Below are 26,165 nucleotides of genomic sequence, written 5' to 3'. Positions count from 1 at the left end.
GTCCCCTTGACTTAGGTGGATTCAGGGAGTGGACACTTCTTGAACACTGGCCTCCTGGCCTGGATGAGGGTCTAGAGACCCCCTCCACGTGCTTCACCCCAAGGAAGAACGTACAGACCCCCGTGCACACGTGCATCACCCCCAGTGAAGCCCACAGACAGCCCCCTCCAGGCACACGTGCGTCACCCCTAGTGAAGCCCACAGACAGCCCCCTCCCCCGTGCACACGTGCATCACCCCCAGTGAAGCCCACAGACAGCCCCCTCCCCCATGCACACGTGCATCACCCCCAGTGAAGCCCACAGACAGCCCCCTCCCCCGTGCACACGTGCATCACCCCCAGTGAAGCCCACAGACAGCCCCCTCCAGGCACACGTGCGTCACCCCTAGTGAAGCCCACAGACAGCCCCCTCGCACGGGCACACGTGCATCACCCCCAGTGAAGCCCACAGACAGCCCCCTCCAGGCACACGTGCTTCACCCCAGTGAGAAGCCCACAGACAGCCCCCTCCCCCGTGCACACGTGCTTCACCCTCAGTGAGGAGCCCACAGACAGCCCCCTCCCCATGCACACGTGCATCACCCCCAGTGAAGCCCACAGACAGCCCCCTCCCCATGCACACGTGCATCACCCCCAGTGAAGCCCACAGACAGCCCCCTCCAGGCACACGTGCGTCACCCCCAGTGAAGCCCCGCACACCAAGAATCACCCAGGCACGTGGCACGTGTGCGTGTGCACAAGAAGCTCCTTACTTCCATTCATTGTCACGTTGGTGACACAATACTTTTCGTTGTCTGCGCAGATCTTCTCATCAAAGCAGTTCATCTTGCTTGTGCAGCCATAGCAGGTGAGGGAGTTTGCTGGGGAGGAAGAGAGAGAACACGTCAGAACCGGAGCGAGGATCACACGAGGAGCTACAAGCGCTACATGGCTGCAGGGAAGGGGGAGCTCTTCCTCAGACGCTGCTGCCATGAGGCATGGTCCATGGGAGGGCCCGGAGTGTCTGACCCCCCCTTCTCGGGGGGAGGATTCTGGTTTAGGCCAAAAAAGTCCCAAAAGTGCTGAAAGTCTACGGGCCCGATTCACAGAACTAACTTAAGACAAAATCCTGAACTTATTCCATTTTGGTATTCACAGAAAGCACTCACTCATTTTGGTATTCACTGAAGGCACTTACTCATTTCGGTATTCACAGAGGGCACTTACTCATTTCGGTATTCACAGAAGGCACTTACTCATTTTGGTATTCACAGAAGGCACTTACTCATTTCGGTATTCACAGAAGGCACTTACTCATTTCGGTATTCACAGAAGGCACTTACTCATTTTGGTATTCACAGAAGGCACTTACTCATTTTGGTGTTCACAGAAGGCACTTACTCATTTCGGTATTCACAGAAGATAGTAGTCCTAACTTTACTACTCCTGAACTGAGAAGAATCCTAACTTTAAGTCTTCGGTATTCACGGAAGGCATTTAGATGTCTTAAAGTTAGGAGTCCTAACTTCTGTGAATACCAAAAAGAGGAATTGCCTTCTGTGAATAACAAAATGGTAGTAAGTTCAGGATTTTGTCTTAAGTTAGTTCTGTGAAAGGGCCCTAAGAACTTGCATGGAGAGATTCTTGGGCTGGTTTTATCCTCAAAAGACACAGCAATATAATGTATTGATATTGACACAGCTCCAAATATTTCTCTCATGTGATTGAACATCCCCTTTCCTGTCTGACTTTAGTCACCGTAATCCCTCCTCCCCCCCGGGCGGGCCCAGTGTGCACCAGCCCTGTGAACATGTGGTTTGTGTCCCCAGTTTGCCACTTGGGCCCCTGCTTAGGACTTGTCATGGTGACATCAGCCACCCCCTCACTCGAGGAGCCCCCTTCAGCCAACCAGCAGGGGAGACCCCAAGCATCGCCACCACAGCCCTCAAAGAGCCCTCCCGGCATCCTCTGGAGGGTGGACCTGGGTGAGTCAGCCCCACCCTGGGCCCCTGGGGCCTGCGGCATCTCAGAACCCCCCAGAGTGCCCCCAGGTCGTGTAAGAGAAGCGCCTGAGGGCAGAAGAACCCAAACCCCAAACCCCAGCCGCTGCATCACTGCTGTCTTGCCAAGATGCTTTGATATCAAACTGAAGTGCAGGATTCCCTCTTAGGGGCTTACTGTGGCCTGATAACCACCTATCCTGTCAGATCGCTGATAATCACCCGTCCTGTCAGATCCCTGACAACCACCCGTCCTATGAGATCCCTGATAATCACCCGTCCTGTGAGAGCCTGATAACCTCTGTCTAATGAGATCCCTGATAATCACCCGTCCTGTGAGAGCCCTGATAACCACTCATCCTGTGAGAACCCTGATAACCACCCATACAGTGAGAGCCATGATAATCACCCATCAAATGAGAGCCTGATAATCAACCGTCCTGTGAGAGCCCTGATAATCAACCGTCCTGTGAGAGCCCTGATAATCACTCATCCTGTGAGAACCCTGATAACCACCCATACAGTGAGAGCCCTGATAATCACCCGTCTTGTGAGAGCCTGATAACTACCCGTCCTGTGAGAGCTCTGATAATCACTCATCCTGTGAGAACCCTGATAACCACCCATACAGTGAGAGCCCTGATAATCACCCGTCTTGTGAGAGTCTGATAACTACCCGTCCTGTGAGAGCTCTGATAACCACTCATCCTGTGAGAACCCTGATAACCACCCATACAGTGAGAGCCTTGATAATCACCCATCATATGAGAGCCTGATAATCACCCGTCTTGTGAGAGCCTGATAACTACCCGTCCTGTGAGAGCTCTGATAACCACTCATCCTGTGAGAACCCTGATAACCACCCATACAGTGAGAGCCCTGATAATCACCCATCATATGAGAGCCTGATAATCAACCGTCCTGTGAGAGCCCTGATAATCAACCGTCCTGTGAGAGCCCTGATAATCACCCGTCCTGTGAGAGCCTGATAACCTCTGTTCTATGAGATCCCTGATAATCACCCGTCCTGTGAGAGCCCTGATAACTACCCGTCCTGTGAGAGCTCTGATAACCACTCATCCTGTGAGAACCCTGATAACCACCCATACAGTGAGAGCCCTGATAATCACCCGTCTTGTGAGAGCCTGATAACCTCTGTTCTATGAGATCCCTGATAATCACCTGTCATGTGAGAGCCCTGATAACTACCCGTCCTGTGAGAGCTCTGATAACCACTCATCCTGTGAGAACCCTGATAACCACCCATACAGTGAGAGCCCTGATAATCACCCATCATATGAGAGCCTGATAATCAACCGTCCTGTGAGAGCCCTGATAATCAACCGTCCTGTGAGAGCCCTGATAATCACCCGTCCTGTGAGAGCCTGATAATCACCCGTCCTGTGTGAGCCTGATAATCACCCGTCCTGTGAGAGCCCTGATAATCACACACTCTGTGAGAGCCTGATAAATACCCATCCTGTGTGAGCCTGATAACCACCCGTCCTGTGAGAGCCTGATAATCACCCGTCCTGTGAGAACCCGGATAACCATCAATCCTGTAAGAGCCCTGATAACCACCCGTCCTGTGAGAGCCCTGATAACAACCCATCCAGTGAGAGCCCTGATAATCACCCGTCCTGTGAGAGCCTGTTAACCACCCATCCTGTGAGAGCCCTGATAATCACCCCTCCTCTGAGAGCCCTGATAACCACCCGTCCTGTGAGAGCCTGATAATCACCCGTCCTGTGAGAACCCTGATAATCATCAATCCTGTAAGAGCCCTGATAACCACCCGTCCTGTGAGAGCCCTGATAAGAACCCATCCATTGAGAGCCCTGATAATCATCCATCCTTTGTGTTGGACAGGCCACGTGTAAGGCTTGCTCCCTCCCCGCACGACCAGGCCCGAGCCCCGCTCCTCAGGCGTTACACGCAACAACAACCCGTTTCCCGTCTCCTACAGGGCCCCTGCCCCTGAACATCTCCACATCGTGGGCCCGATTCCCTACCGGCCCTCTCACCCGGCCTGGGCGCCATCTTGGACACGGCACCACGAGGCCGCGTGGCCTCCGATCAACCCTAACCCTGGGCCTGGCCAGGCCCCGACATCCCGGCACCACCATCCACCCAGGAGGTGAGCGGACTACTTGGCAGGTCAATGGGAGAAAGAGGTGTCGATGGCTCTCCCCCGCCAGGTGCCGATCGCCCCCAGCTCCCCCAGGCGCTGGCTCCACCCCCCTGCTGGGTGTCTGGACTCCCTCATCCCGGACCTCCCGACCTCCCAGTGCGAGGGTCCGGACATCAAAGGGCGCCAGACCTATAACTGGCGCAGCTCCAGAGCAGGAAGGCAGTTGTATCCTGGAGTCGAGAGACGCAGTGAAGAACTCATCCTTGACGGACTACTGGCGCTGCCGTAGCCCTGCCTTGCGAACTACCGATCCGCCTGCTGGCGCTGCCGCGGCTCTCTGCACCCATCTTCATCGGGACCTGCTGGCTCCGCCGCGGACCGTCACTACCTTCAACCATCCGGGACCTGCTGGCTCCGCCGCGGCCCGATCATCTAGAACGCCGAGCTCGAGGATTGTGAGCTAATTCATCTACCACCACATCCCCCAGAGTGGTAACGAGACTGTCCCGCTACCCCCCTTACCCAACCAAGAGACTAGAATAGAGGGGACCCCGGAGTCCAGACCTCCTTGTACCACCTCACCGTACTTAAAGAATTGCTTATAAAGTAACGTTGAACCTTATCCTTGTGTGGTGTGCGTCAGTGGGGGGGAAGTTATTTGTCTGTACGATTGCTGGAGACGGATCTCCCCGGAGACCTCTCCCCTTATCCTCCGCCGACCCTCCCGGTCCGTCTAACATTGGTGGCCAGCGACGGGATCCGAATCAACGCGTAATCGTACAGAGAGTAGCTCACCCCACGACAAAACCACAATGTCAACCAAAGAAAGCGGATCCACCGAAAAATTCCAGATGGAGAAATTGGAAGAATACAGCCATCGTGAGTTGAAACAATTCTGCATTGAACTAGGTATCGCTACCACCGGTCTGAATACTAAAGACGATTTCAAGCACGCCATTGAGTCATGGGCAGAAACCGGGGCCATCAGACCCCCGGACCAAAATCTCGCAACAGCAGAGAAAGACACCACGGCTCCCGAGGAACGAAGAACAGGTCTCTCGCAAGATGAGATCCAAGAACGAGAAAGAAACCGACTACATGAGCTAGAGATGGCCCGGCTCAAAATGGATGGCGAACTCAAATTAGCCGAACAAAAACTAAATCTGGAACATCTGCGGCTCCGAGAAGAACGGGAAGAGAAACAGAGACAAAGAGAGCTTGAAGAGAAGAGACTGGCGTACGAACACGAACGCAAACTAGCTGAGATAGACTTACGCAAGCAGAACAAAGAATTAGGAGTGCCCGAGCAACCGCGCCCCCCGGGGGTGACAGAAAGGAAGGTACACATCCCCAAGGATGTCGTTCGAGAATATTTCCGAGAGGACGACATACAGCAATGGTTCAAGGCCTACGAGATCGCTATGACCTCCCACCGGATCGATCGAAGCGACTGGGGAGCCGGTCTATGGGGGAGGTTCGTCAATGAGGGCCGCGATGCCCTGCTACAGCTCCCAGACCATCTGATGACCTCCTATGACCACATGAAAGCTACCCTCCTCACCCGCTATGGGCTCACACCCGAAATGTACCGCCAGAGGTTCCGAAACTGCACTCGGATCCCGGGCACAACTTGGGTGGAATACGTGAACTATTTCAGCCAGGCCTTCGAGGGGTGGATCAAGGGAAGCAACGTAACGACTTACGAGCAACTCTTCAATCTCATGGTATGGGAGCATCTATCGAACAACTGCTTCGTCGAGCTCAGGCAGCACCTCCTCGACAGTAAATTAACTGATCCACGACAGCTTGCCGCCGAGGCTGACCGGTGGGAAATTACCCGAGTGGGCCGAACTGGGCCCCATGAACAGAACCGGAACAACCACGGTCAGCACCGTCCCCGAGGAGGAGGAGGGGGCCAGGGACGAGGGAGAGACAACGCCCCGGCCGCTCCCACTACCAGCACCCCACCCACGGCCAACCGGGGCAACACCCCGGCGCGGCCGGGATACAGAGCCAATGTCACGTGTCACCGATGCCAGCGAGTCGGCCACTACGCCAACGACCCGAATTGTCCACAGAGCCAGACTCCGAGACCCCGCCAGATGGCTGCCGCCGCCCTGGGGGAAGAACAAACCTACGAAGAACATGAGGAATGTGAGCAAGAACGCCAGGAATGGGAACCAGCCGCCATGGTTCTAGCGTGCCTAGGGGGAAGAGACATGGTCCCGCGGGTCCCCCTACCCGCCAACACCCGGAAGTACAGTCAATGGGTGAACATTAATGGACGCCGGGCCGAAGCCCTACGTGACACCGGGGCCAGTGTAACGGCCGTCCGATGTCACCTGGTGACCCCAGAACAGATTCTACCGAACGTCCTCTGCCCTGTCCGTTCAGCCGACAATTCGGAGAGTCTATGTCGGATGGCTTGCGTCCCCTTCGAGTGGGGAGGAGTCTCCGGCATGTTGGAAGTGACGATCCGAGATGATGCCCCCGTAGACTGTCTCCTGGGAAATGATCTTGAGAGTTCCCCGTGGGCCGCCGTAGAGAGGAGAGAGCACCTAGGGATGTTGGGCATCCCGGATTGGGCGTGCGTAACCACCCGGTCCATGGCTGCCCGTGCCATCCCCCGACCCGAAGAACCTGAATGGCCGGCACCTCCTCCCCCGGTCGCTCCAGACACCGACCGTGCCGTCACCCCAGAACAAACTCCCGAGGGGCTCGTTCAGCCTCAGGACCTTCCCGGCCTGGATCAGTGGCGTCAGGAGGGGGGGCCCACCCAAGAACAGTTTCGCCACGAGCAGAAGACCTGTCCCTCCCTCGAGGGACTCCGCCAACAAGCCCTCGCCCAGAGTGCAGGGGATACCTCCGGAACCCATTGGGTCTATTGGGACAATGACCTGTTGTACAGCGAACAGAGAATCGCAGAGTTAGGGGCCAGTCGAGTACTAGTGGTGCCCCTCCGCTTTAGAGACTTCTTGCTAAACCTGGCCCACGATGTCCCCCTGGCTGGCCACCTGGGTCAGGATAAAACCTACAGTCGCCTAGTGACCCACTTTTTCTGGCCCAAGATGAGGAACGACGTACTCCAACACTGCCGATCTTGCCCCACGTGCCAGGCCAGCGGGAAGAGCGGCCGCAAGCTTAAAGCACCTCTGCAACCTTTTCCAGTGGTCACCACCCCGTTCGAGAGGGTGGGGATAGACATTGTGGGACCCCTGGACCCCCGTACAGCACAAGGACATCGGTTCATCCTAGTACTGGTGGACCACGCCACCCGCTACCCCGAGGCTGTTCCCCTGCGAACTGTGACAGCCCCGGTAGTCGGCCGGGCCTTGATGGGGATCTTCTCCCGGGTGGGCTTCCCCCGAGAAGTCGTCAGCGACCGGGGCACAAACTTTATTTCAAAATACATGAAGTCCCTCTGGCAACAGTGTGGGGTCACCTACCGATTCATGACCCCCTATCACCCTCAAGGAAACGGACTGGTTGAGCGGTTCAACCGCACGCTCAAAGGGATGATTGGGGGGTTGGAAGAGCCCCTCCGTCGCCAGTGGGATGTGCTACTACCGTGCCTTCTCTTTGCCTACCGAGAAGTCCCCCAGAAGTCCCTCGGCTTCAGCCCGTTCGAACTCTTGTATGGGCACCCGGTGCGGGGGCCGCTCAGCCTAGTCAAAGAGGGCTGGGAAATGCCCCCTCTAAAGAACCCTCCAGATGTTTTCAAGTACCTCCTAACCCTCCGCAACCAGACCAGACGGTTCAGAGAGATGGCAAAAGCAAACCTGGAGGCCAGTCAGGAGGACATGAAAAGGTGGTACGATCAGAATGCATCCTCCATCGAATTTGAACCCGGCCAACAAGTGTGGGTAATGTCTCCCACCGAACCATGCGCCCTGCAAGACAAATGGACGGGGCCCTTCAAAGTGATCGAGCGCAAGAGCCCTGTCACCTATCTCATCGATATGGAATCTTCACGAAACCCTCTCCGGGTCCTCCACGCTAATAGACTTAAACCCCACTTTGTACGCTCAGAGCTCAGCCTCTTGATGGCAACCGACAATGGAACCGAGGAGGACTCCGAACCCCTCCCTGACCTCCTACGGTCTCGGGAGAAGGACGGCTCCGTGGACGGGGTCCGACTCTCGGAGGCCCTCACCCTGGAACAGCGCCAAGGCTGCCGAGACCTCCTGCTGCAGTTCGCCACCCTGTTCTCCCTCACCCCAGGGGTCACCCCCTGGTGCTTACACGACGTGGACACTGGAGACAGTCCCCCTGTCCGCCATCGGGCCTACCGCGTACCAGATCGGGTACGGGCCTGCATCCAAGAGGAGGTGGCCAAGATGCTCACGCTCGGGGTCATCGAGCCCTCAGACAGCCCCTGGGCCAGCCCAGTGGTACTGGTCCCCAAAGCGGCCGCCCCCGGTGCCACGCCGGAGCTTCGGTTCTGCGTCGACTACCGGGGCTTGAATGCGGTCACCAGAACAGACGCACACCCCATCCCCCGAGCAGATGAACTAATCGACCGCATGGGAGCTGCCCGCTACCTCAGCATCTTCGACCTGACAGCGGGCTACTGGCAGATCGGTCTCACACCCCGGGCCCAAGAACGATCTGCATTCTCCACTCCTGATGGCCACTATCACTTCAAGGTCATGCCATTCGGCATGAAGAATGCCCCAGCAACATTTCAGCGGCTAGTGAACCAGGTCCTGGCAGGACTCGAAGAATTCAGCGCCGCCTACCTGGACGATATCGCTGTGTACAGCCGCCACTGGTCCGACCACCTCCACCACCTCCGAGAGGTGCTACAGGCCCTCCAACGAGCTGGCCTCACGATCAAGGCCAGCAAATGCCAAATTGGCCAGGGGTCCGTGACCTATCTCGGGCACCAGGTGGGAAGCGGTCTGGTGGCCCCTTTGCAACTCAAGATCGCTGCCATCCAGTCATGGCAGCCCCCCATCACCCAGACCGAGGTCCGCGCCTTCTTGGGACTCACAGGCTACTACCGGCGGTTCGTGAGGGACTATGGCAGCATTGTAGGGCCCCTCACGGAACTCACATCCAAAAACCAACCCAAGAAGGTCAACTGGACCCCAGACTGTCAAGCGGCCTTCGAGAAGCTGAAGGCCGCCATGTGCTCCGCCCCGGTGCTCCAGGCCCCCGACTACAGTCGGGTATTTATCGTTCAAACAGATGCCTCCGACCATGGCGTTGGGGCAGTCCTTTCCCAGCTGAACCCCGAAGGACTTGACCAGCCAGTGGCTTTCATCAGCAGACGGCTCCTGGCCCGAGAACAACGCTGGAGCACCATCGAGAGGGAGGCCTTCGCCGTGGTGTGGGCCCTCAAAAAGCTCCGGCCTTATCTCTTCGGCACCCACTTCCGGGTCCAGACCGATCATCGACCCCTGCAATGGCTAATGCAGATGCGGGGGGAAAACCCGAAACTACTACGATGGTCCATCTCCCTGCAGGGGATGGACTTCACTGTGGAACATCGACCCGGGCAAGACCACGCCAACGCAGATGGCCTGTCACGCTTTTTCCGCCTCGACGAGGAGAGTCCCCAAGAGGATGGGTGACTCTCCCCGCCTTCAGCTGGGGGGGACGCATGTTGGACAGGCCACGTGTAAGGCTTGCTCCCTCCCCGCACGACCAGGCCCGAGCCCCGCTCCTCAGGCGTTACACGCAACAACAACCCGTTTCCCGTCTCCTATAGGGCCCCTGCCCCTGAACATCTCCACATCGTGGGCCCGATTCCCTACCGGCCCTCTCGCCCGGCCTGGGCGCCATCTTGGACACGGCACCACGAGGCCGCGTGGCCTCCGATCAACCCTAACCCTGGGCCTGGCCAGGCCCCGACATCCCGGCACCACCATCCACCCAGGAGGTGAGCGGACTACTTGGCAGGTCAATGGGAGAAAGAGGTGTCGATGGCTCTCCCCCGCCAGGTGCCGATCGCCCCCAGCTCCCCCAGGCGCTGGCTCCACCCCCCTGCTGGGTGTCTGGACTCCCTCATCCCGGACCTCCCGACCTCCCAGTGCGAGGGTCCGGACATCAAAGGGCGCCAGACCTATAACTGGCGCAGCTCCAGAGCAGGAAGGCAGTTGTATCCTGGAGTCGAGAGACGCAGTGAAGAACTCATCCTTGACGGACTACTGGCGCTGCCGTAGCCCTGCCTTGCGAACTACCGATCCGCCTGCTGGCGCTGCCGCGGCTCTCTGCACCCATCTTCATCGGGACCTGCTGGCTCCGCCGCGGACCGTCACTACCTTCAACCATCCGGGACCTGCTGGCTCCGCCGCGGCCCGATCATCTAGAACGCCGAGCTCGAGGATTGTGAGCTAATTCATCTACCACCACATCCCCCAGAGTGGTAACGAGACTGTCCCGCTACCCCCCCTTACCCAACCAAGAGACTAGAATAGAGGGGACCCCGGAGTCCAGACCTCCTTGTACCACCTCACCGTACTTAAAGAATTGCTTATAAAGTAACGTTGAACCTTATCCTTGTGTGGTGTGCGTCAGTGGGGGGGAAGTTATTTGTCTGTACGATTGCTGGAGACGGATCTCCCCGGAGACCTCTCCCCTTATCCTCGGCCGACCCTCCCGGTCCGTCTAACACTTTGAGAGCCTGATAATCACCTGTCCTGTGAGAGCCTGATAATCACCGTCCTGTGAGAGCCTTGATAACCACCCATACTATGAGAGCCTGATAATCACCCATCCTGTGAGAGCCCTGATAATCACCCATCATGTGGAGCCTGATAACCAGCCGTCCGGGGCGAGCCTGATAATCACCCATCATGTGAGATTTTGATAATCACCCGCACTGTGAGAGCCTGATAATCACTCGTCCTTTAAGAGCCTGATAATCACCCGTCCTGTGAGAGCCCTTATAATCACCCTTCATGTGAGAGCCTGATAACCACCCATCCTATGCCAGCCTGAAAATCATCCATCCTGTAACAGCTCTGATAACCACCTGTCCTGTAAGAGCCCTGATAAACACCCGTCCTGTGAGAGCCCTGATAACCACCCATCTTGTAAGAGCCCTGAAAATCACCTGTCCTGTGAGTGCCCAAATAATCACCAGTCTCGTAAGAGCCCTGATAATCAGCCGTTCTGTGAGAGCCCTAATAATCACCCCTTCTGTGAAAGCCCAATAATAACCCATCCTGTAAAAGCCTTGAAATTCACTCATCCTGTGAGAGCCCTAATAATTACCCATCTCGTTAGAGTCCTGATAATCACCCATCCTGTGAGGGGCCGATTCACAGAACTAACTTGAGACAAAATCCTAAAAGTAGTACTTTTGGTATTCGCAGAAGTTAGGATTTTGTCTTACGTTTTTCTTAAGACAAACTTATGACAAACTTAAGACAGAGTTAAGACAGACTTAAGACAAACTTAAGACAAAATCCTTACTTAAATCTGTCTTAAGTCTTTCTTAAGTCTGTCTTAAGTTTGTCTTAAGTCTGTCTTAAGTCTGTCTTAAGTCTGTCTTAAGTTTGATTCAAGACAGGATGATAACCCCCCATCCTGTGAGAGCCCTGATAACCACCCATCCTGTAAAAGCCCTGACAATCACCCGTCCTGTGAGAGCCCAAATAGTCCCCGTCTCCTAGGAGACCTGATAATCACTGTCCTGTGTGAGTCCTAATAATCACTCATCCTGTGAGAGCCTGATAATCACCCATCCTGTAAGAGCCCTGAAAATCGCTTGTCCTGTAAGAGCCCTGATAATCACCCATTCTGTGAGAGCCCTAATGACCACCCGTCGTGTGAGAGCCTGATAATCACCCATCCTGTAAGAGCCCAGATAACCCCCTCCTGTGAGAGCTCTGATAATCACCTGTCCTGTGAGAACCCTGATAATCACCCGTCCTGTGAGAGCCTTGATAACCATCCATCCTGTGAAAGCCCTGATAATTGTGCATCCTGTAAGAAAGAGCCCTGATAATCAACCATCTGTGAGAGCCTTGATAATAACCTGTCCTGTGAAAGCCCTCATAATCACCCGTCCTGTGAGAGCCCTGATAATCACGCACCCTGTGAGATCCCTGATAATCACCTGTCCCTTGAGAACCCTGATAGCCACCCATTCTTTGAGAACCCTGGTAGCCACCAGCACTGTGAGAGCGCTGATAGCCACCCATCCTGTGAGAGCCCTGAGAGCCCTGATAGCCACCCATCCTGTGAGAGCCCTGATAACCATTGGTCCTGTGACAGCCCAAATAGCCACTGATCCTTATTTTCTTGAAAAAATCTCTAATATCAAGAACAACATTCCCCCTCCTTCTGCCTCTTATGTTGACCCCCGCCCGCCAACTCTGCCGCATTGTCTATTTTCAATTCCCCCTATTACGGAAGAAGTGTTCCGGGAAACACTTCTTAAAGTCAAGTCAGGTTCCCCTGCTGATATTTGTCCGGCACGCATCCTACAACAAATCTACTCAGTTTGCATACTGCCCCCGATCACTTTTCTTAACAGCTCCCTCTCACAAGGGATTGTGACCCCGGCTCTTAAAGCGGCCACCATCGTGCCCATCTTGAAGAAACCAGGTGCCGATCCAGCTATCCTAACCAACTATCGGCCTATCTCCTTGTTGCCATACTTGGGCAAGGTGCTCGAGCGCCATGTTGCCTCGGTGCTCGGTGCCCATGTAGAGGCTACGGGAGGCTTGGCGCCCTGCCAAGCGGGTTTCCGTCCCAAGCACTCTACTGAGTCCGTTGTGGTGTCGGTCCTGAACAACCTCAGGGAGGGCCTGGACCAAAATAAACATCAAGCCCTGGTGCTCCTCGATCACTCCGCCGCTTTCGATACGGTGGATCATTCCATCTTGCTTTCACGTATCGGAGCGGCGGTAATCGGGGGCTCAGCACTAGTTTGGCTCTCGTCCTTCCTGCGGGATCGCACCCAGGCGGTCCGGCTGGGAGAGTTCACGGCAGCCCCTCTTAAGATCACTTGTGGTGTCCCCCAGGGCTCCTCTCTGTCCCCCTTATTGTTTAATCTCTATATCTATCCTCTTATCTTTGCGCTTCAGCAGCTGGAGGTCACTGTATATAACTACGCGGATGACCTCCAGCTTGTCTTTAACCTCTCTTCTTCCCCTCACGCTATTTCCAATTTTCAAGCTATTATGATTTTCATCAGGGACTGGATGAGCCACAACCATCTGAAGCTTGAGGTTCCGTGACGATTTTACTCGTGTTTATAACATTGTCGTAAATACATAATTTTGGTATCAGTGAACCGCAAATGATCCATTTAGTGCATCCTGGTGTTTTTCGCTATGCTACGAGCAAGAGCACTCCAGTTACAAACAAATTTCTGTTCTACCCGTGGCATCCATCTTAGAACACGGAAGCCATTTTGTATTCCTTGCCCTCACATAGTCAATGGACACGCAATGATCTCTTTTCATTTAAGGACACGTAGGCTTTAGCCGGCGATTCACCTTGCGAGTGACACGTGCACCTTAGGCCAGCAACGCTGTGGCAGCATGACTCGGCAAGAACTGCCTCCCCAGCCTGAGGCCAGTCCTGCTATACTGGTTCTTGTGTTCGTTGGCCTGATCATGATTAGGCGGCCGAAGCTGGTAACCGTGCCCATTTACGACCCACAAACATTTCTTATCCTGTCTTTCTATCTTCTACACCTGGCTCTGCTCCTTTCCTTCTGGGCCTTTATTAGGGGGAGGTAACGAAATTTACGGTGAGGCGGTCCGGGTCTTGAATGAAGAATTGACATGGGATTATGATGGACTAGTGGGAACCCCTCATTCGTAATGTTTTGACATCAGATACTGTTGACGATTCCTGTGCAACGCCAAATATTTATTGTTTAAGACACGAATGTTTAGAACTGTGGTAACATGTAAAGAATTTGCCTGAAGCCCAATATTTAGTATATAAGGAGCAATCCTCTTTGTACAAATCGAACAGGCTCCTAGACACTGCCCATGTGTAGTTTCTGTGACTTCTGTGTCCCTGCAGTAATAAACCTTTGGTCTTTGACGCCACCATCGAGAAGCCCGTGTTTCTGTTTGTTTGTGTACCAAGACAGGTTGAACTCCGGGGTCTTCGGGTGTTGTCCCTGACACCTCTGGACGTAACAAAAAAGTCCAGAACTCCATTTGGCGCCCAACTCGGGGCGACGTCATTCGGTACCGGTCCAAAAGCCTGAAGAGTTCGAGGAGCTTCGTGTGAAGATTTCAGAGGGAGGCGCCCCACTTCATCGATCCCGGCATATCGCAAAAGTGGCCCCGACGTCCTCTTCCACGAGGGTTCCCGTTCAGACGGCTGCAGTGCTCCGTTGCCTTGACCGTCGCCCTGTCTTGGACCCGAGGTGCAGTCCTCAGTACGGCGAAACGTGACGGGTTTCTCCTTGGTGACGTCTTCAGTGCCTCAGTTAAGTATTCAGTGGTTGCTAGTTAAATATTTTGTAAGGATTGCTCCTGTTTGGATAATCCTTTTAGTTCTCAGTTCAGTTCAGTTCTGTAAGGTTATCACTGGTTATACTGGTTACGATAATCATTCTGTTCAGTTCAGGTATCGATACATTTGTCAGTTCTGGTAGGCCTAAGTTCGTGGTTCGAGTGCGCATCTTTTCTGTTTGTGTCTTGTTTGTCTTGTGTTCCGGATTATAAAATGGTAAGTCGGAAAAATTGTATGTTGTCTTGTTTTAGTTGCAACAGTGATTCCCGGTTGGAGGACTCGTGTTTGGTTCCTCCGATTGGAACTCCCCTTTATGATCTATATTGCAAATTTGGTGTGGGCCCTATCTCTTATAATGAGGTATGGATCCGCTACACAGAGAAAGACGGTGTCCTTAGTTGGCCACTACATGGTAGTTTCGAACCTGAAGTTCTCGATAATCTAGAAAGAAGGTTGTTTAAGAAGAAAGCCCGGCCGGCAATGTTTGATTCCTTCCGTTATTGGCGAAAAGAATCTAAACAGAGAGAAATTAAAAAGTTGAAGAAAGTACAGAAAGAGCAAGAGTTGACTTTAGAACAGTCTGCTAGGCAGCTGCAACTCAACGAGTCTGAGAAAGCGATGGAGGTGGCCGATAGAGAGCGTAATTTAGCGATAGACAAGTGCTATCCTGCTTTGCCATCGAGTACGGCTAAGACAGTAGAGGACCCTGAAAAGGATCCCCTGTTGTCTTACTTGTTACGATCACCCCCACCGTATGCACAGGGTGCTACGGCTCCACCTATACCGAATGTTCAATTACCGGTTGCTGGACAACCTGGTGTCCCTGTTCCCGCTCCCCTGAATCTAGTTCCTGTACCTCCTGTGGTCAATATTAATGTTCCTTCGACAACCCCTCTTCTAGGGTTGCCGGCTTCTTTTCCTATGCCTGTGTCACTCACACCTGCCACTTCACAAGCTATTTTGCCTGCTACTCCTACTGTTCCTGATCTATCTATTCCAACTACTACTCTATTCACTGCCTCTGCAAGTATTATGACTCCGATTTCTGTTCGACGAAGAATCACTGATTCTGTCTCTAATATTCTATCTCCCTTCTATAAAACTCTGATTAAGACTCCTACCTCTGACTCTGTGCAGAGACGTAGTCAGCTTCCCAGTACTGAAGAAAGAGGAATACTAGATTCCACTGCCCTTAGATGGGTTTCGAAAGTTGGAAGATATAATGTACAAAATGTATTAGATACATTTATGCAATGGAACGAACCGACACAACGATATGTGTTCGATGAAATGTGTTTCCTTCTACGTGAGGAATTGGAAGAGGATGACCCTGAATCGAATTTAGGAGAATTAATTAATGTTCAGAAAGAGTTTGCTACAGGTATGATAGTTGGTCAAAATATAAAAGAAGCGATGGAACTAATTTTAAGTTATAGATCCGACTCATCCCTTCTTTCACCGAGAGAGTTAGAGAAACATAGTACGAAACGAAATCGTCAATATCCAATGAGAGAGGTTCCACCAATTTGGCGCGAAGCTGTGCAAGCTAATGCACCGCTTGGTATTGCAGCCGCTCCGGCCCAATTCCAGAGAGTCTGGATACATATTCCATGGAAGCGAGCTGAAGTATTAGCAGTAAAACAGGCTTTGCCAGATCCGCGTAAAAATCCTGCAGGGTACTACAAAGAGTTGGCTCAAACAGTTGACGCTTGTGTATTGAATCTTGCTGACATAGATCTGCTATTTGGTAACGTAGTACCGCAACCAATTTGGGCTAAAATTCGTAAAGAGAATCATCCAGTTGCACTAGGTGGTGACTGGGCAGCTATAACTGCAGCGGATGGTCAACAAATAGGTGGTTCCAAACCTGAACCTTTAATTGCTAACTTGCCTGGTAGAATAATCGATTTAATGAAAACCTTAATGCCTGCATTACGCGTTAACTGGGATAAATTGTCCGCATGCAAACAAAAGAAAGACGAAAGCGTCTCCGACTTTTTCACAAGATTCGAAGAGACTTTCGTGGATCATAGTGGTCAGGATATGAGCACAGAAGGGGGCCAGAGATTATTTGTTGATAAATTTGTGCACAATCTGTTGCCAGAACTTAGTGGTAAATTAAAGAATTCTGAAAGTGCGTGGGCTGTCTCTACGACTGCGCAAATACTTGCGACTGCTCAGTACTACGAAAATAGGGATAAAGAAGAGAAGGAAAAATCAGATAAAAAGACGAAAGATTTAAAAACTAAAGTACTTTTACAGCAAGCTTATCCGCCTCGCATGAATCAAACTAATATGCAGCAAGGGTCATATCAAAGAACGGATTATAATTTTCAAAGGCCACAATACCAATGGAATCAATGTGCTTATTGCAAAAAGGAAGGTCATTACAAAAGTGATTGTCCAGTTCGGGCGCAAAATAATGATGCGGCCGCTCAGAGAGGTCGTGGTAGTTCTATGCAAAACTCTAGAGGTCGAGGACGAGGTGCTATGCCTCCACAGACAAGTGATCGCCCCTCTAATTATTTCGACCAGCGTAATGGACAATCTGCCCAACAGAATAGGTCTCCACAGTATCATGTTGAAGACTATTATGAAGCTAGTGAGGAAGGTCAGCAAAGTGAATACTAGGACAGCCATGGACAAAGAGAGGGAGTAGTATCAGTTCCAGTAGATCAGAGTGGGCCTTATGTCGCAGTAGCAACATCAGGTATAGTCGAACCGTTTCTGTTGGATACTGGTGCAGCAAAAAGTTCTATCATACATGCGAAACTCCCTGGCGCACCTTTGTCTGGCTCAACAAACGTTTCAGTAGGTTTTTCGGGCGCCCCTGTTCACAACCCTGTTTCTGGTCCTTTGTCTATTTCTGTTGGACCCCGTCAATTGAAAGCACCCCTGATTTTGACGACAGGTTGTAACGAAAATCTGCTTGGTTTAGACTTGTTAAAACGCCTGTACGCGACATTGTACTGTTCTCCAGCAGGAGTACAGCTTACGTTGGGTAAAAGAATAATCTCTCCGATGTACTTGTCGATGGATGCGCTCCCACCAGAGCTGCGTTCACTCCCTGATACTCTTTGGGCGACTGGTCCTAATGATGTAGGCCTATTGGAAATTCCACCCTATGTAGTAACTTTGAAAGCAAATGTCAAACTTCCACGAATTCCACAATACAGAATCTCTAGTGAAGGTGAGCGTGCGCTCCTACTGATAGTGCAAGACCTGATCAAGAAAGATGTTGTAGAAGAGACTAGAGGTAATGTCTGTAATAGTCCTGTACTGCCTATTTTGAAACGAACTGACCCTACAAAGCCTCCAGTATATAGGTTCGTAATTGATCTTAGAGAGGTTAATAAAATTGTGATCCCACAGTTTCCTGTGGTTCCAGACATTACTGCATTGTTAACGTTGATTCCTGCTACAGCAGCATGGTTTTCGGTTGTCGACTTGAAAAATGCCTTTTTCAGCATTCCGATAGCCGAGGAAAGCAGAGATATCTTCGGTTTCTCTCTAGGAGGACGAAGTTTTAGATTTAAACGCGCTCCACAAGGTTATTGTGAAAGCCCATCCATTTACAGTCAAGCATTAAAAAGCCAGTTAGATTCCTTCGTACTTCCTCGTGGTTCTGCCTTAGTACAGTATGTCGATGATCTTCTAGTGGCTGCCGATGACAAGGAAACTTGCAAAACAGCTACGATTTCTTTATTGCATCACTTGTCAGATTTGAATCACAAGGTGTCACCTTCAAAAATGCAATACTGCTGCCAAGAAGTGACCTACCTAGGTCATCTCTTGTCAAAGGAGGGAAGGAAGTTGACCCCAGAGAGAATAAAAGCAATTACACAGATGAACGTTCCTAGCACGCAGAGAGAAGTACGTGCCTTTTTGGGTATTACCTCATATTGTAGGCAATGGATCCCAAATTTTTCTCTTCTAGCAAAACCATTGGTAGCCTTGACTGGGAAAGGTGTCCCGAGTCCGGTACCATGGTCTGCTGAATGTCAACAGAGTTTTTCTGAGTTACGAAATGCACTGTGTTCAGCACCTGTATTGGGTACACCCGACTACAGTAAGCCATTCACGCTCTATGTCCACGAGAGAGAAGGTTGTGCATTGAGTGTTTTGACGCAGAAATTTGGTGATAAACAACGCCCTTGTGCGTATTTTTCATCAACATTAGATCCAGTAGCTAGAGCATTGCCTAGTTGCTTGAGAGCTACAGCCGCAGCTGCAGCTTCCATTCGACAATCTGCTGGTTTAGTAATGAACAACATGCTAGTAGTCATGGTTCCTCATGCTGTGGATACACTCATGAACCGAACCAAGACGCAACACCTTACCAGTGCTAGATTATCAGGTTATGAACTGACACTGTTAGCTAGTCATATTCAGATCAAAAGATGCAATGTATTGAATCCAGCAACATTGTTGCCGACTAGCGAAGAGTCGAGTGATTCCGAACCACACGACTGTTGTTTCAGAACTGAGGAAGAAACAAAAGGACGAATCGACCTAAAAGACACTCCGTTGTCAGAACCAGATGGCACGTTGTATGTTGACGGGTCTTGCTTCAAATTGGAGAATGGTGATGTGACTGCTGCTTATGCAGTAACGACCTTGAGTACGATTGTGGAGACTGCAAGAGTGAGTCAGAATTCTGCCCAGGCTGCAGAATTGATCGCGCTAACAAGAGCGTGCGTTTTAGCTAAGGGAAAGAGAGTGAACGTGTTCACAGATAGTCAGTACGCGTTCGGCGTGGCCCATAGTTTTGGCCGTTTGTGGAAAGAGAGAGGTTTCATTACGTCCCATGGGACTAAGATTCAACATGGTCAGCTAGTTAATGACTTGTTGGAATCTCTAACCTTACCGACTGAAGTTGCGATTGTGAAATGCAGTGCTCATAAAGCAATCACGGATGATGTTGGTCGTGGGAATGCTTTTGCTGATGAGACTGCAAAACAGACAGCCAGAAATATGATGAGTAGAATGTATGTTGCAACGTCTGCAAGATGGATTTCTGAGTCTGGAATGTGTGAAGACACAGTGGAAAGCGTGAAGGAAATTCAGAAAGAGGCGACTGAGGAGGAAAAACTTGCATGGAGAGAGAGCACGGGTAAATTGGACTCGAGTGGGTGTTGGATTGACTGGTCGGAACAACAGCGTTGGATGTTGCCTGATGCGTATGTGCTTGCAGTAGTAACAATGGCACATGGAACAGCGCACATCAGTTCAAAAGGGATTTGTAAGATGTTGGCTCCGGTCTGGAAGAATGACGGGATTAGTAGGTGTGCAGAGAGAGTGGTGAGGAATTGTATGGTATGCTTGATGCATAATCCTGGCAAGGGAATCCCCACACCTGCAGGTCACTTCGCTCCTCCTTCCTGCCCCTTTGAAGTGATCCAGCTAGACTTCATTCACATGGATCGTTGTAATAACCTGAAATACGTCCTAGTGGTAGTTTGTGCTTTCTCCAGATGGATCGAAGCATACCCACTGAAGGACAATACTGCCTTATCCACTGCCAAAATTCTTCTTAAAGAATACTTCCCCAGATACGGAATGCCACGGATTGTATGGTCAGACAACGGAAGTGAGTTCGTAGGGAAAGTTATGCAGAGTGTGTGTGCCGGCCTAGGGATTAGACAGAAATTTCATAGTGCGAATCATCCCCAGTCCGCGGGTTTAGTCGAGGGTTACAATGGCACCCTTAAACTGAAACTCGCTAAGATACAAGCATCCACGGGTTTGTCCTGGCCAGACGCATTGCCTTTGGCTTTGCTATCAACAAGAGCAACCGTACATTCTAGAGTAGGGCTTAGTCCCTACGAAATAGTTTTCGGTCGTCCTGCAAATGTTTGGGGGGTACCTAGACCGAAAGAATTTAAGCAGCTGGAATACCCAATGTTAATTGATTACCTTTTCGACTTGACTGCTAAATTGAGTCTTATTCACCAACAGGTTTTCGATGCATTGCCAAAGCCATCGGAGAAGTCCAGGCCATCAGCTGAAACCGGGTGATCAGGTGGTCATCCGAAATTTTGCAAGAACGAAAAATCTTCAGCCCAGATTTATTGGCCCGTTCCAAGTCCTGCTAGCAACGAGAACTGCTATTCGTGTGGCCGGAAGAAGAAATTGGATCCATACGACTCATGCTAAACGTGTGCCTCTGCCACTTCCTTACGACAACTGGGTAAAGAAAGGAATCGGTGCCTCTGAAACGGAACAAATCCCCAGGTTCATACCTTTCAGTGATGCAGAACTGATCACGGATTCACCAAATTCTGACTCTCCTCCCGAAACTGCTCTTTTGAACCCTGAACATTTGTCATCTGTACCAAAAGAACATTTGTCATCTGCGAACGTGAACATTGCAACGTCAGCTGAAAATACATTGTTTCCAGATCAGACAGCTCCTGCAAAACTGAGATACAACTTACGTTCTCGCAATATGGACAAATAAAGCAGGAAACTGCCTATTTTCAGATTTGAATTTGCTATACATTGCCTCCAGCCAGGAAGTTTGCTAATACTATGTATTGTTTCTTTTTGTTTTAAAATTGCCTTGCCGTCTGGGTAGCCGTAGGGTCGTGGCTGTGTGCCTAGTTGAATCTGCGGGGGTCCGACACAAGGTCGATCTTTCTGTTAGTTCTGGGAACTCCCAGGGCTGATAGAGGCATTTTCATCTACGTACACATCATCAGTGGTCGCGAACGGTCGTAGAAGATGGAGCTTCCTGAGCTACAACGAGAAAATGTAATTTATGTTCGCAGAAATAGACTGAACAGAATACTACACAGCAAATGCTTTCTAATGCAATGTGCAGTTACATTTTTAATCGTTTTAATAACGTTGGTGGGTGGAATCGTCTTTGGTGTACATTTGATTTTTATGCCAGTAACTACAGTACCTTCCCTTGATCCTACTATTTCTACGGTTTCTTCTATGCATTCTTTCCACTCATTTCCTGAACACGAACAAGCTCGACGCTCAGAATTTATTAACAATACATTTGTACAGCTCTTGCATCAACACCAACTGATAGTTAATACTACAGACTGCTGGGTGTGTGGCTTGATACCTCACACTATGGATAAAGGCATTCCCTATCTAGTCTTGCCTTTCAGCTATAATGGATCATTTCAGGCTTTTCAGACCATTTTTTCATATGCCCTTGAGACCTATCCTCCGCGTCCACCACGGTCCACTAAATACAACTCAGCCAACAAAGCTTTAGTCCAGGGAATTATTGATATGATTAAAGACGTCAATAATACTCCATCTTATCCTAGAGATGAATTGCTGGTGTATTTGACTTGGAACTCTACAGAGTACCGCCTTGGTTTGGGAGAAAGCAAGCGTAAAAGCTCCACTTCAGTTTGGGTCGTGCCTCACCGAGGTCAGGTCTGTTTGCAAGGAAATGGGAGAAATCCGAGAGCTCAGCTAGGGAGCAGTGAGTGCGTTGAGACTTACGTATTTCCGTCTGACTCCTCCCCTGCCTTTCTGACTGCTAGGGGTACCTACTTCATTTGTCAGGACAGAGCATATACATGGCTGCCTGCTGACTTTTCAGGTTCATGTTATACTGCTCGATTGTTACCTCCGACATACACTGCTTCTTCAGATTATCACAAAACCAGAGTAGCAAGAGGTGTCTTCAGCAAGGAAGATACCGCTGGTCAAGAAGCTGGAGACTTCTTCAAAGGTTTCCTTCCGTTTTGGGGGCCTATGGCTAATAGTAGAAGTATACGTCAACTAACACGAGTAGTTGAATCTACTATTACAGAAACTGCTGGTGCCCTTAGTAACTTAACTGCTGAGCTTCAAGCGGATCGTCTCATGACGTTGCAGAACCGTATGGTTCTAGACGTAATACTTGCAGATCGAGGTGGGGTATGCAGAATGATCCAATCGAGCTGCTGTGTCTTTATTCCAAATAATGCTCCAACAGTCTATGAAGCAATCTCTAAGCTACATAAGATTTCCGACTCTATACACGTAGATAAGGGAAACTGGTCCTTCTTGGAGTGGTTTTGGACTCTGGTATCAGAGTGGGGATGGAAGGTTCTGACGGTCATTGGTGTCATCCTAGTATGTCTGTTCTCGTGCTGTCTTATTATCCAATGTGGTCCCGCTCTGTGTAGCCTCTGTGCTGCAACCTGTTTCAGAAAACCACCTACATTAGGAGAAAAGACACGAGACAGGATGATGATACAACAACATGTCACTGACCTAATGAGCATAGAATTAGACTCTGACTCTGATATAGACTAAGTAATTGCCTATGTAAGGGCAAAAGGAGGGTCTGAGGTTCCGTGACGATTTTACTCGTGTTTATAACATTGTCGTAAATACATAATTTTGGTATCAGTGAACCGCAAATGATCCATTTAGTGCATCCTGGTGTTTTTCGCTATGCTACGAGCAAGAGCACTCCAGTTACAAACACATTTCTGTTCTACCCGTGGCATCCATCTTAGAACACGGAAGCCATTTTGTATTCCTTGCCCTCACATAGTCAATGGACACGCAATGATCTCTTTTCATTTAAGGACACGTAGGCTTTAGCCGGCGATTCACCTTGCGAGTGACACGTGCACCTTAGGCCAGCAACGCTGTGGCAGCATGACTCGGCAAGAACTGCCTCCCCAGCCTGAGGCCAGTCCTGCTATACTGGTTCTTGTGTTCGTTGGCCTGATCATGATTAGGCGGCCGAAGCTGGTAACCGTGCCCATTTACGACCCACAAACATTTCTTATCCTGTCTTTCTATCTTCTACACCTGGCTCTGCTCCTTTCCTTCTGGGCCTTTATTAGGGGGAGGTAACGAAATTTACGATGAGGTGGTCCGGGTCTTGAATGAAGAATTGACATGGGATTATGATGGACTAGTGGGAACCCCTCATTCGTAATGTTTTGACATCAGATACTGTTGACGATTCCTGTGCAACGCCAAATATTTATTGTTTAAGACACGAATGTTTAGAACTGTGGTAACATGTAAAGAATTTGCCTGAAGCCCAATATTTAGTATATAAGGAGCAATCCTCTTTGTACAAATCGAACAGGCTCCTAGACACTGCCCATGTGTAGTTTCTGTGACTTCTGTGTCCCTGCAGTAATAAACCTTTGGTCTTTGACGCCACCATCGAGAAGCCCGTGTTTCTGTTTGTTTGTGTACCAAGACAGGTTGAACTCCGGGGTCTTCGGGTGTTGTCCCTGACACCTCTGGACGTAACAAAAAAGTCCAGAACTCCAAGCTGAACCCAGATAAAACCGAGCTGGTGCTCACTGGTGGCTCCTCCAGTCCCTGGAACTCTTCTTTTTGGCCCTTCACTCTTGGTTCCCCTCCTATTCCCTCTTCTACAGTCAAGACTCTGGGCATAAAAATTAACAATCAGCTCACTCTCCACTCACAAATCAGCTCTGTCGTCTCTTCTTGCTTTCTGATGCTCCGCACTATCCGCACTGTCTCCCGGTTTTTCTACCCTCTGGCTCTCAAACTTATCATGTCTGCCCTGGTGATCTCCCGGCTAGACTATGCCAATGCCCTGTACAACGGCATCCCGGCATACAGCCTACGTAAACTCCAGCTTGTGCAGAACCAGGCAGCTCGGCTGGTGTATGGCCTCCCCCGTTTCCACCTCTGCTGAAAGCGCTGCACTGGTTGCCTGTTCTGCAACGGTCTCTCTTCAAGACTGGGTGCATGGTTTTCCAGGCATGGCAGGGAACGGCCCCTGCCTTCATTTCCTCCCTTTTAAAAGATTATGTCCCCACTAGACAGCTTCGATCATCATCTCAGTCCCTTCTACAGGTTCCTCGCTATACCAGGAAAAAATGGGGAGGCTCCAATTTCTCAGTTTTGGCCCCCGTATTTTGGAACTCCCTTCCTGACCATCTACGAGCGATTAAACAATACTCCCTCTTTCGCAAGGGCCTGAAAACTTTCTTGTTTGTTCAGGCCTTCCCACACTAACGGTCCCTTCTTCCTTTTGCTCTTCATGCCTCCAAAAGCGCCAAGAAACCGTTATGGTGTATGTTGCGCTATACAAGCTTTTTTAAAATCAAATTAAATTCAAAATCCTGTGAGAGTCCTGATAATCACCCGTCCTGTGAGAGCCCTGATAGCCACCCATCCTGTGAAAACTTGATAGCCACCCGTTCTGTGAGAGCACTGATAATCACCCGTCCTGTGAGATTCCTGATAATCACCCATCCTTTGAAAGCCCTGAAAGCCACTTATCCTGTGAGATCCCTGATAGCCACCCTTTCTGTGAGAGCCCTGATAATCACCCGCCCTATGAAAGCCCTGGCAGCCCCCGACCCGTGAGAGCCCTGATAATCACCCGTCCAGTGAGAGCCCTGATAATCACCCGTCCTGTGAAAGCCCTGGCAGCCCCCGTCCCGTGAGAGCCCTGATAATCACCCGTCCAGTGAGAGCCCTGATAATCACCCGTCCTGTGAAAGCCCTGGCAGCCCCCGTCCCGTGAGAGCCCTGATAATAACCCATCCAGTGAGAGCCCTGATAAACACCCGTCCTGTGAAAGCCCTGAAAGCCACTTATCCTGTGAGATCCCTGATAGCCACCATTTCTGTGAGAGCCCTGATAATCACCCGTCCTATGAAAGCCCTGGCAGCCCCGACCCGTGAGAGCCCTGATAATTACCCGTCCTGTGAGAGCCCTGATAATCACCCGTCCCGTGAGAGCCCTAATAATAACCCATCCAGTGAGAGCCCTGATAAACACCCGTCCTGTGAGAGCCCTGATAAACACCTGTCATGTGAGAGCCCTGATAAACACCCGTCCTGTGAGAGCCCTGATAAACACCCGTCTTGTAATAACCCTGATAGCCACTTCTCCCGTGAGAGCCCTTCCGGTCACTGCTCTCTCAGGATACTGCTTCACCCTCTGAACTCTGCACCTATGGGGAGGGCTTTTCTTCCTTATTAAGATATATGCTTTATCATTTACATTTTGTTTGATTATTTGTGATTTGTATTGACAAATTGGTAGTATAGTTTTATCGAACAGCGAGCTCTGCGACTAAAGTCCAAAATTCAGGCCCTCATTTATGAGGCCTCTTGCACCGCTGGTGCGTCACTTTTTGTAACGTTCCGTGGCGCAGGAGCCTGCTCCATATTTACGAGGCAGCACTAAGCATCTGTTTTTGGTTTAATGCTGCCTCGTAAATATCATTCAGCTTTTTGCGTTAAAGGGTGTCAAATGAGTGTGGCCGTGGATTTTCCCAGCAACATCCATGGCCTTTTGACACTGCCCCAGAATTCTGAGAAGTTATAAAGCAATGGGGTAACCCAGGCAACCACTAGACCTGGGTAAATAGTGGTACAATAAGGTAATGTCACAGTGGAGAGCAATTTATAAGTGGATAGACAAAGAAAAAAATAATCTATTGTATCTGAACAAAATAGAACACCACCATACAGTTATTTCACTAATGGATGTGATTTTATTTCATCTCAGCACTGGGATGAATCACGGTATAAAGTACAAGAAAAATCATAACTATATATTTTTCAGCAAACAGGTGCACAAAAAAGGTGAAGTGAAGGTGCACGGAAGGGATAGTGAGAAAGGACTGTAGTGTACATATATATACATCAGTA

The 26,165-nt window shown here is 50.6% G+C and overlaps 1 protein-coding gene across 1 annotated transcript in view; it reads right to left on the bottom strand.

Moving 5' to 3' along the window:
- LOC144828278 (lymphocyte antigen 6E-like) overlaps positions 1-26,165 on the bottom strand; it is a 49,614-nt gene that overhangs the window by 3,894 nt on the left and 19,555 nt on the right. Inside the window, exon 2 of the mRNA XM_078686357.1 lies at positions 753-860. Within this exon, the coding sequence (XP_078542483.1) occupies positions 753-860 (108 nt within the window). The remainder of the gene's footprint in view (positions 1-752; positions 861-26,165) is intronic.

This window comes from Lissotriton helveticus, chromosome 4_1 (assembly GCF_964261635.1).
Source record: "Lissotriton helveticus chromosome 4_1, aLisHel1.1, whole genome shotgun sequence".
Taxonomy (NCBI): Eukaryota; Metazoa; Chordata; class Amphibia; order Caudata; family Salamandridae; genus Lissotriton; species Lissotriton helveticus.
This window is presented reverse-complemented; position numbering and strand designations above follow the sequence as displayed.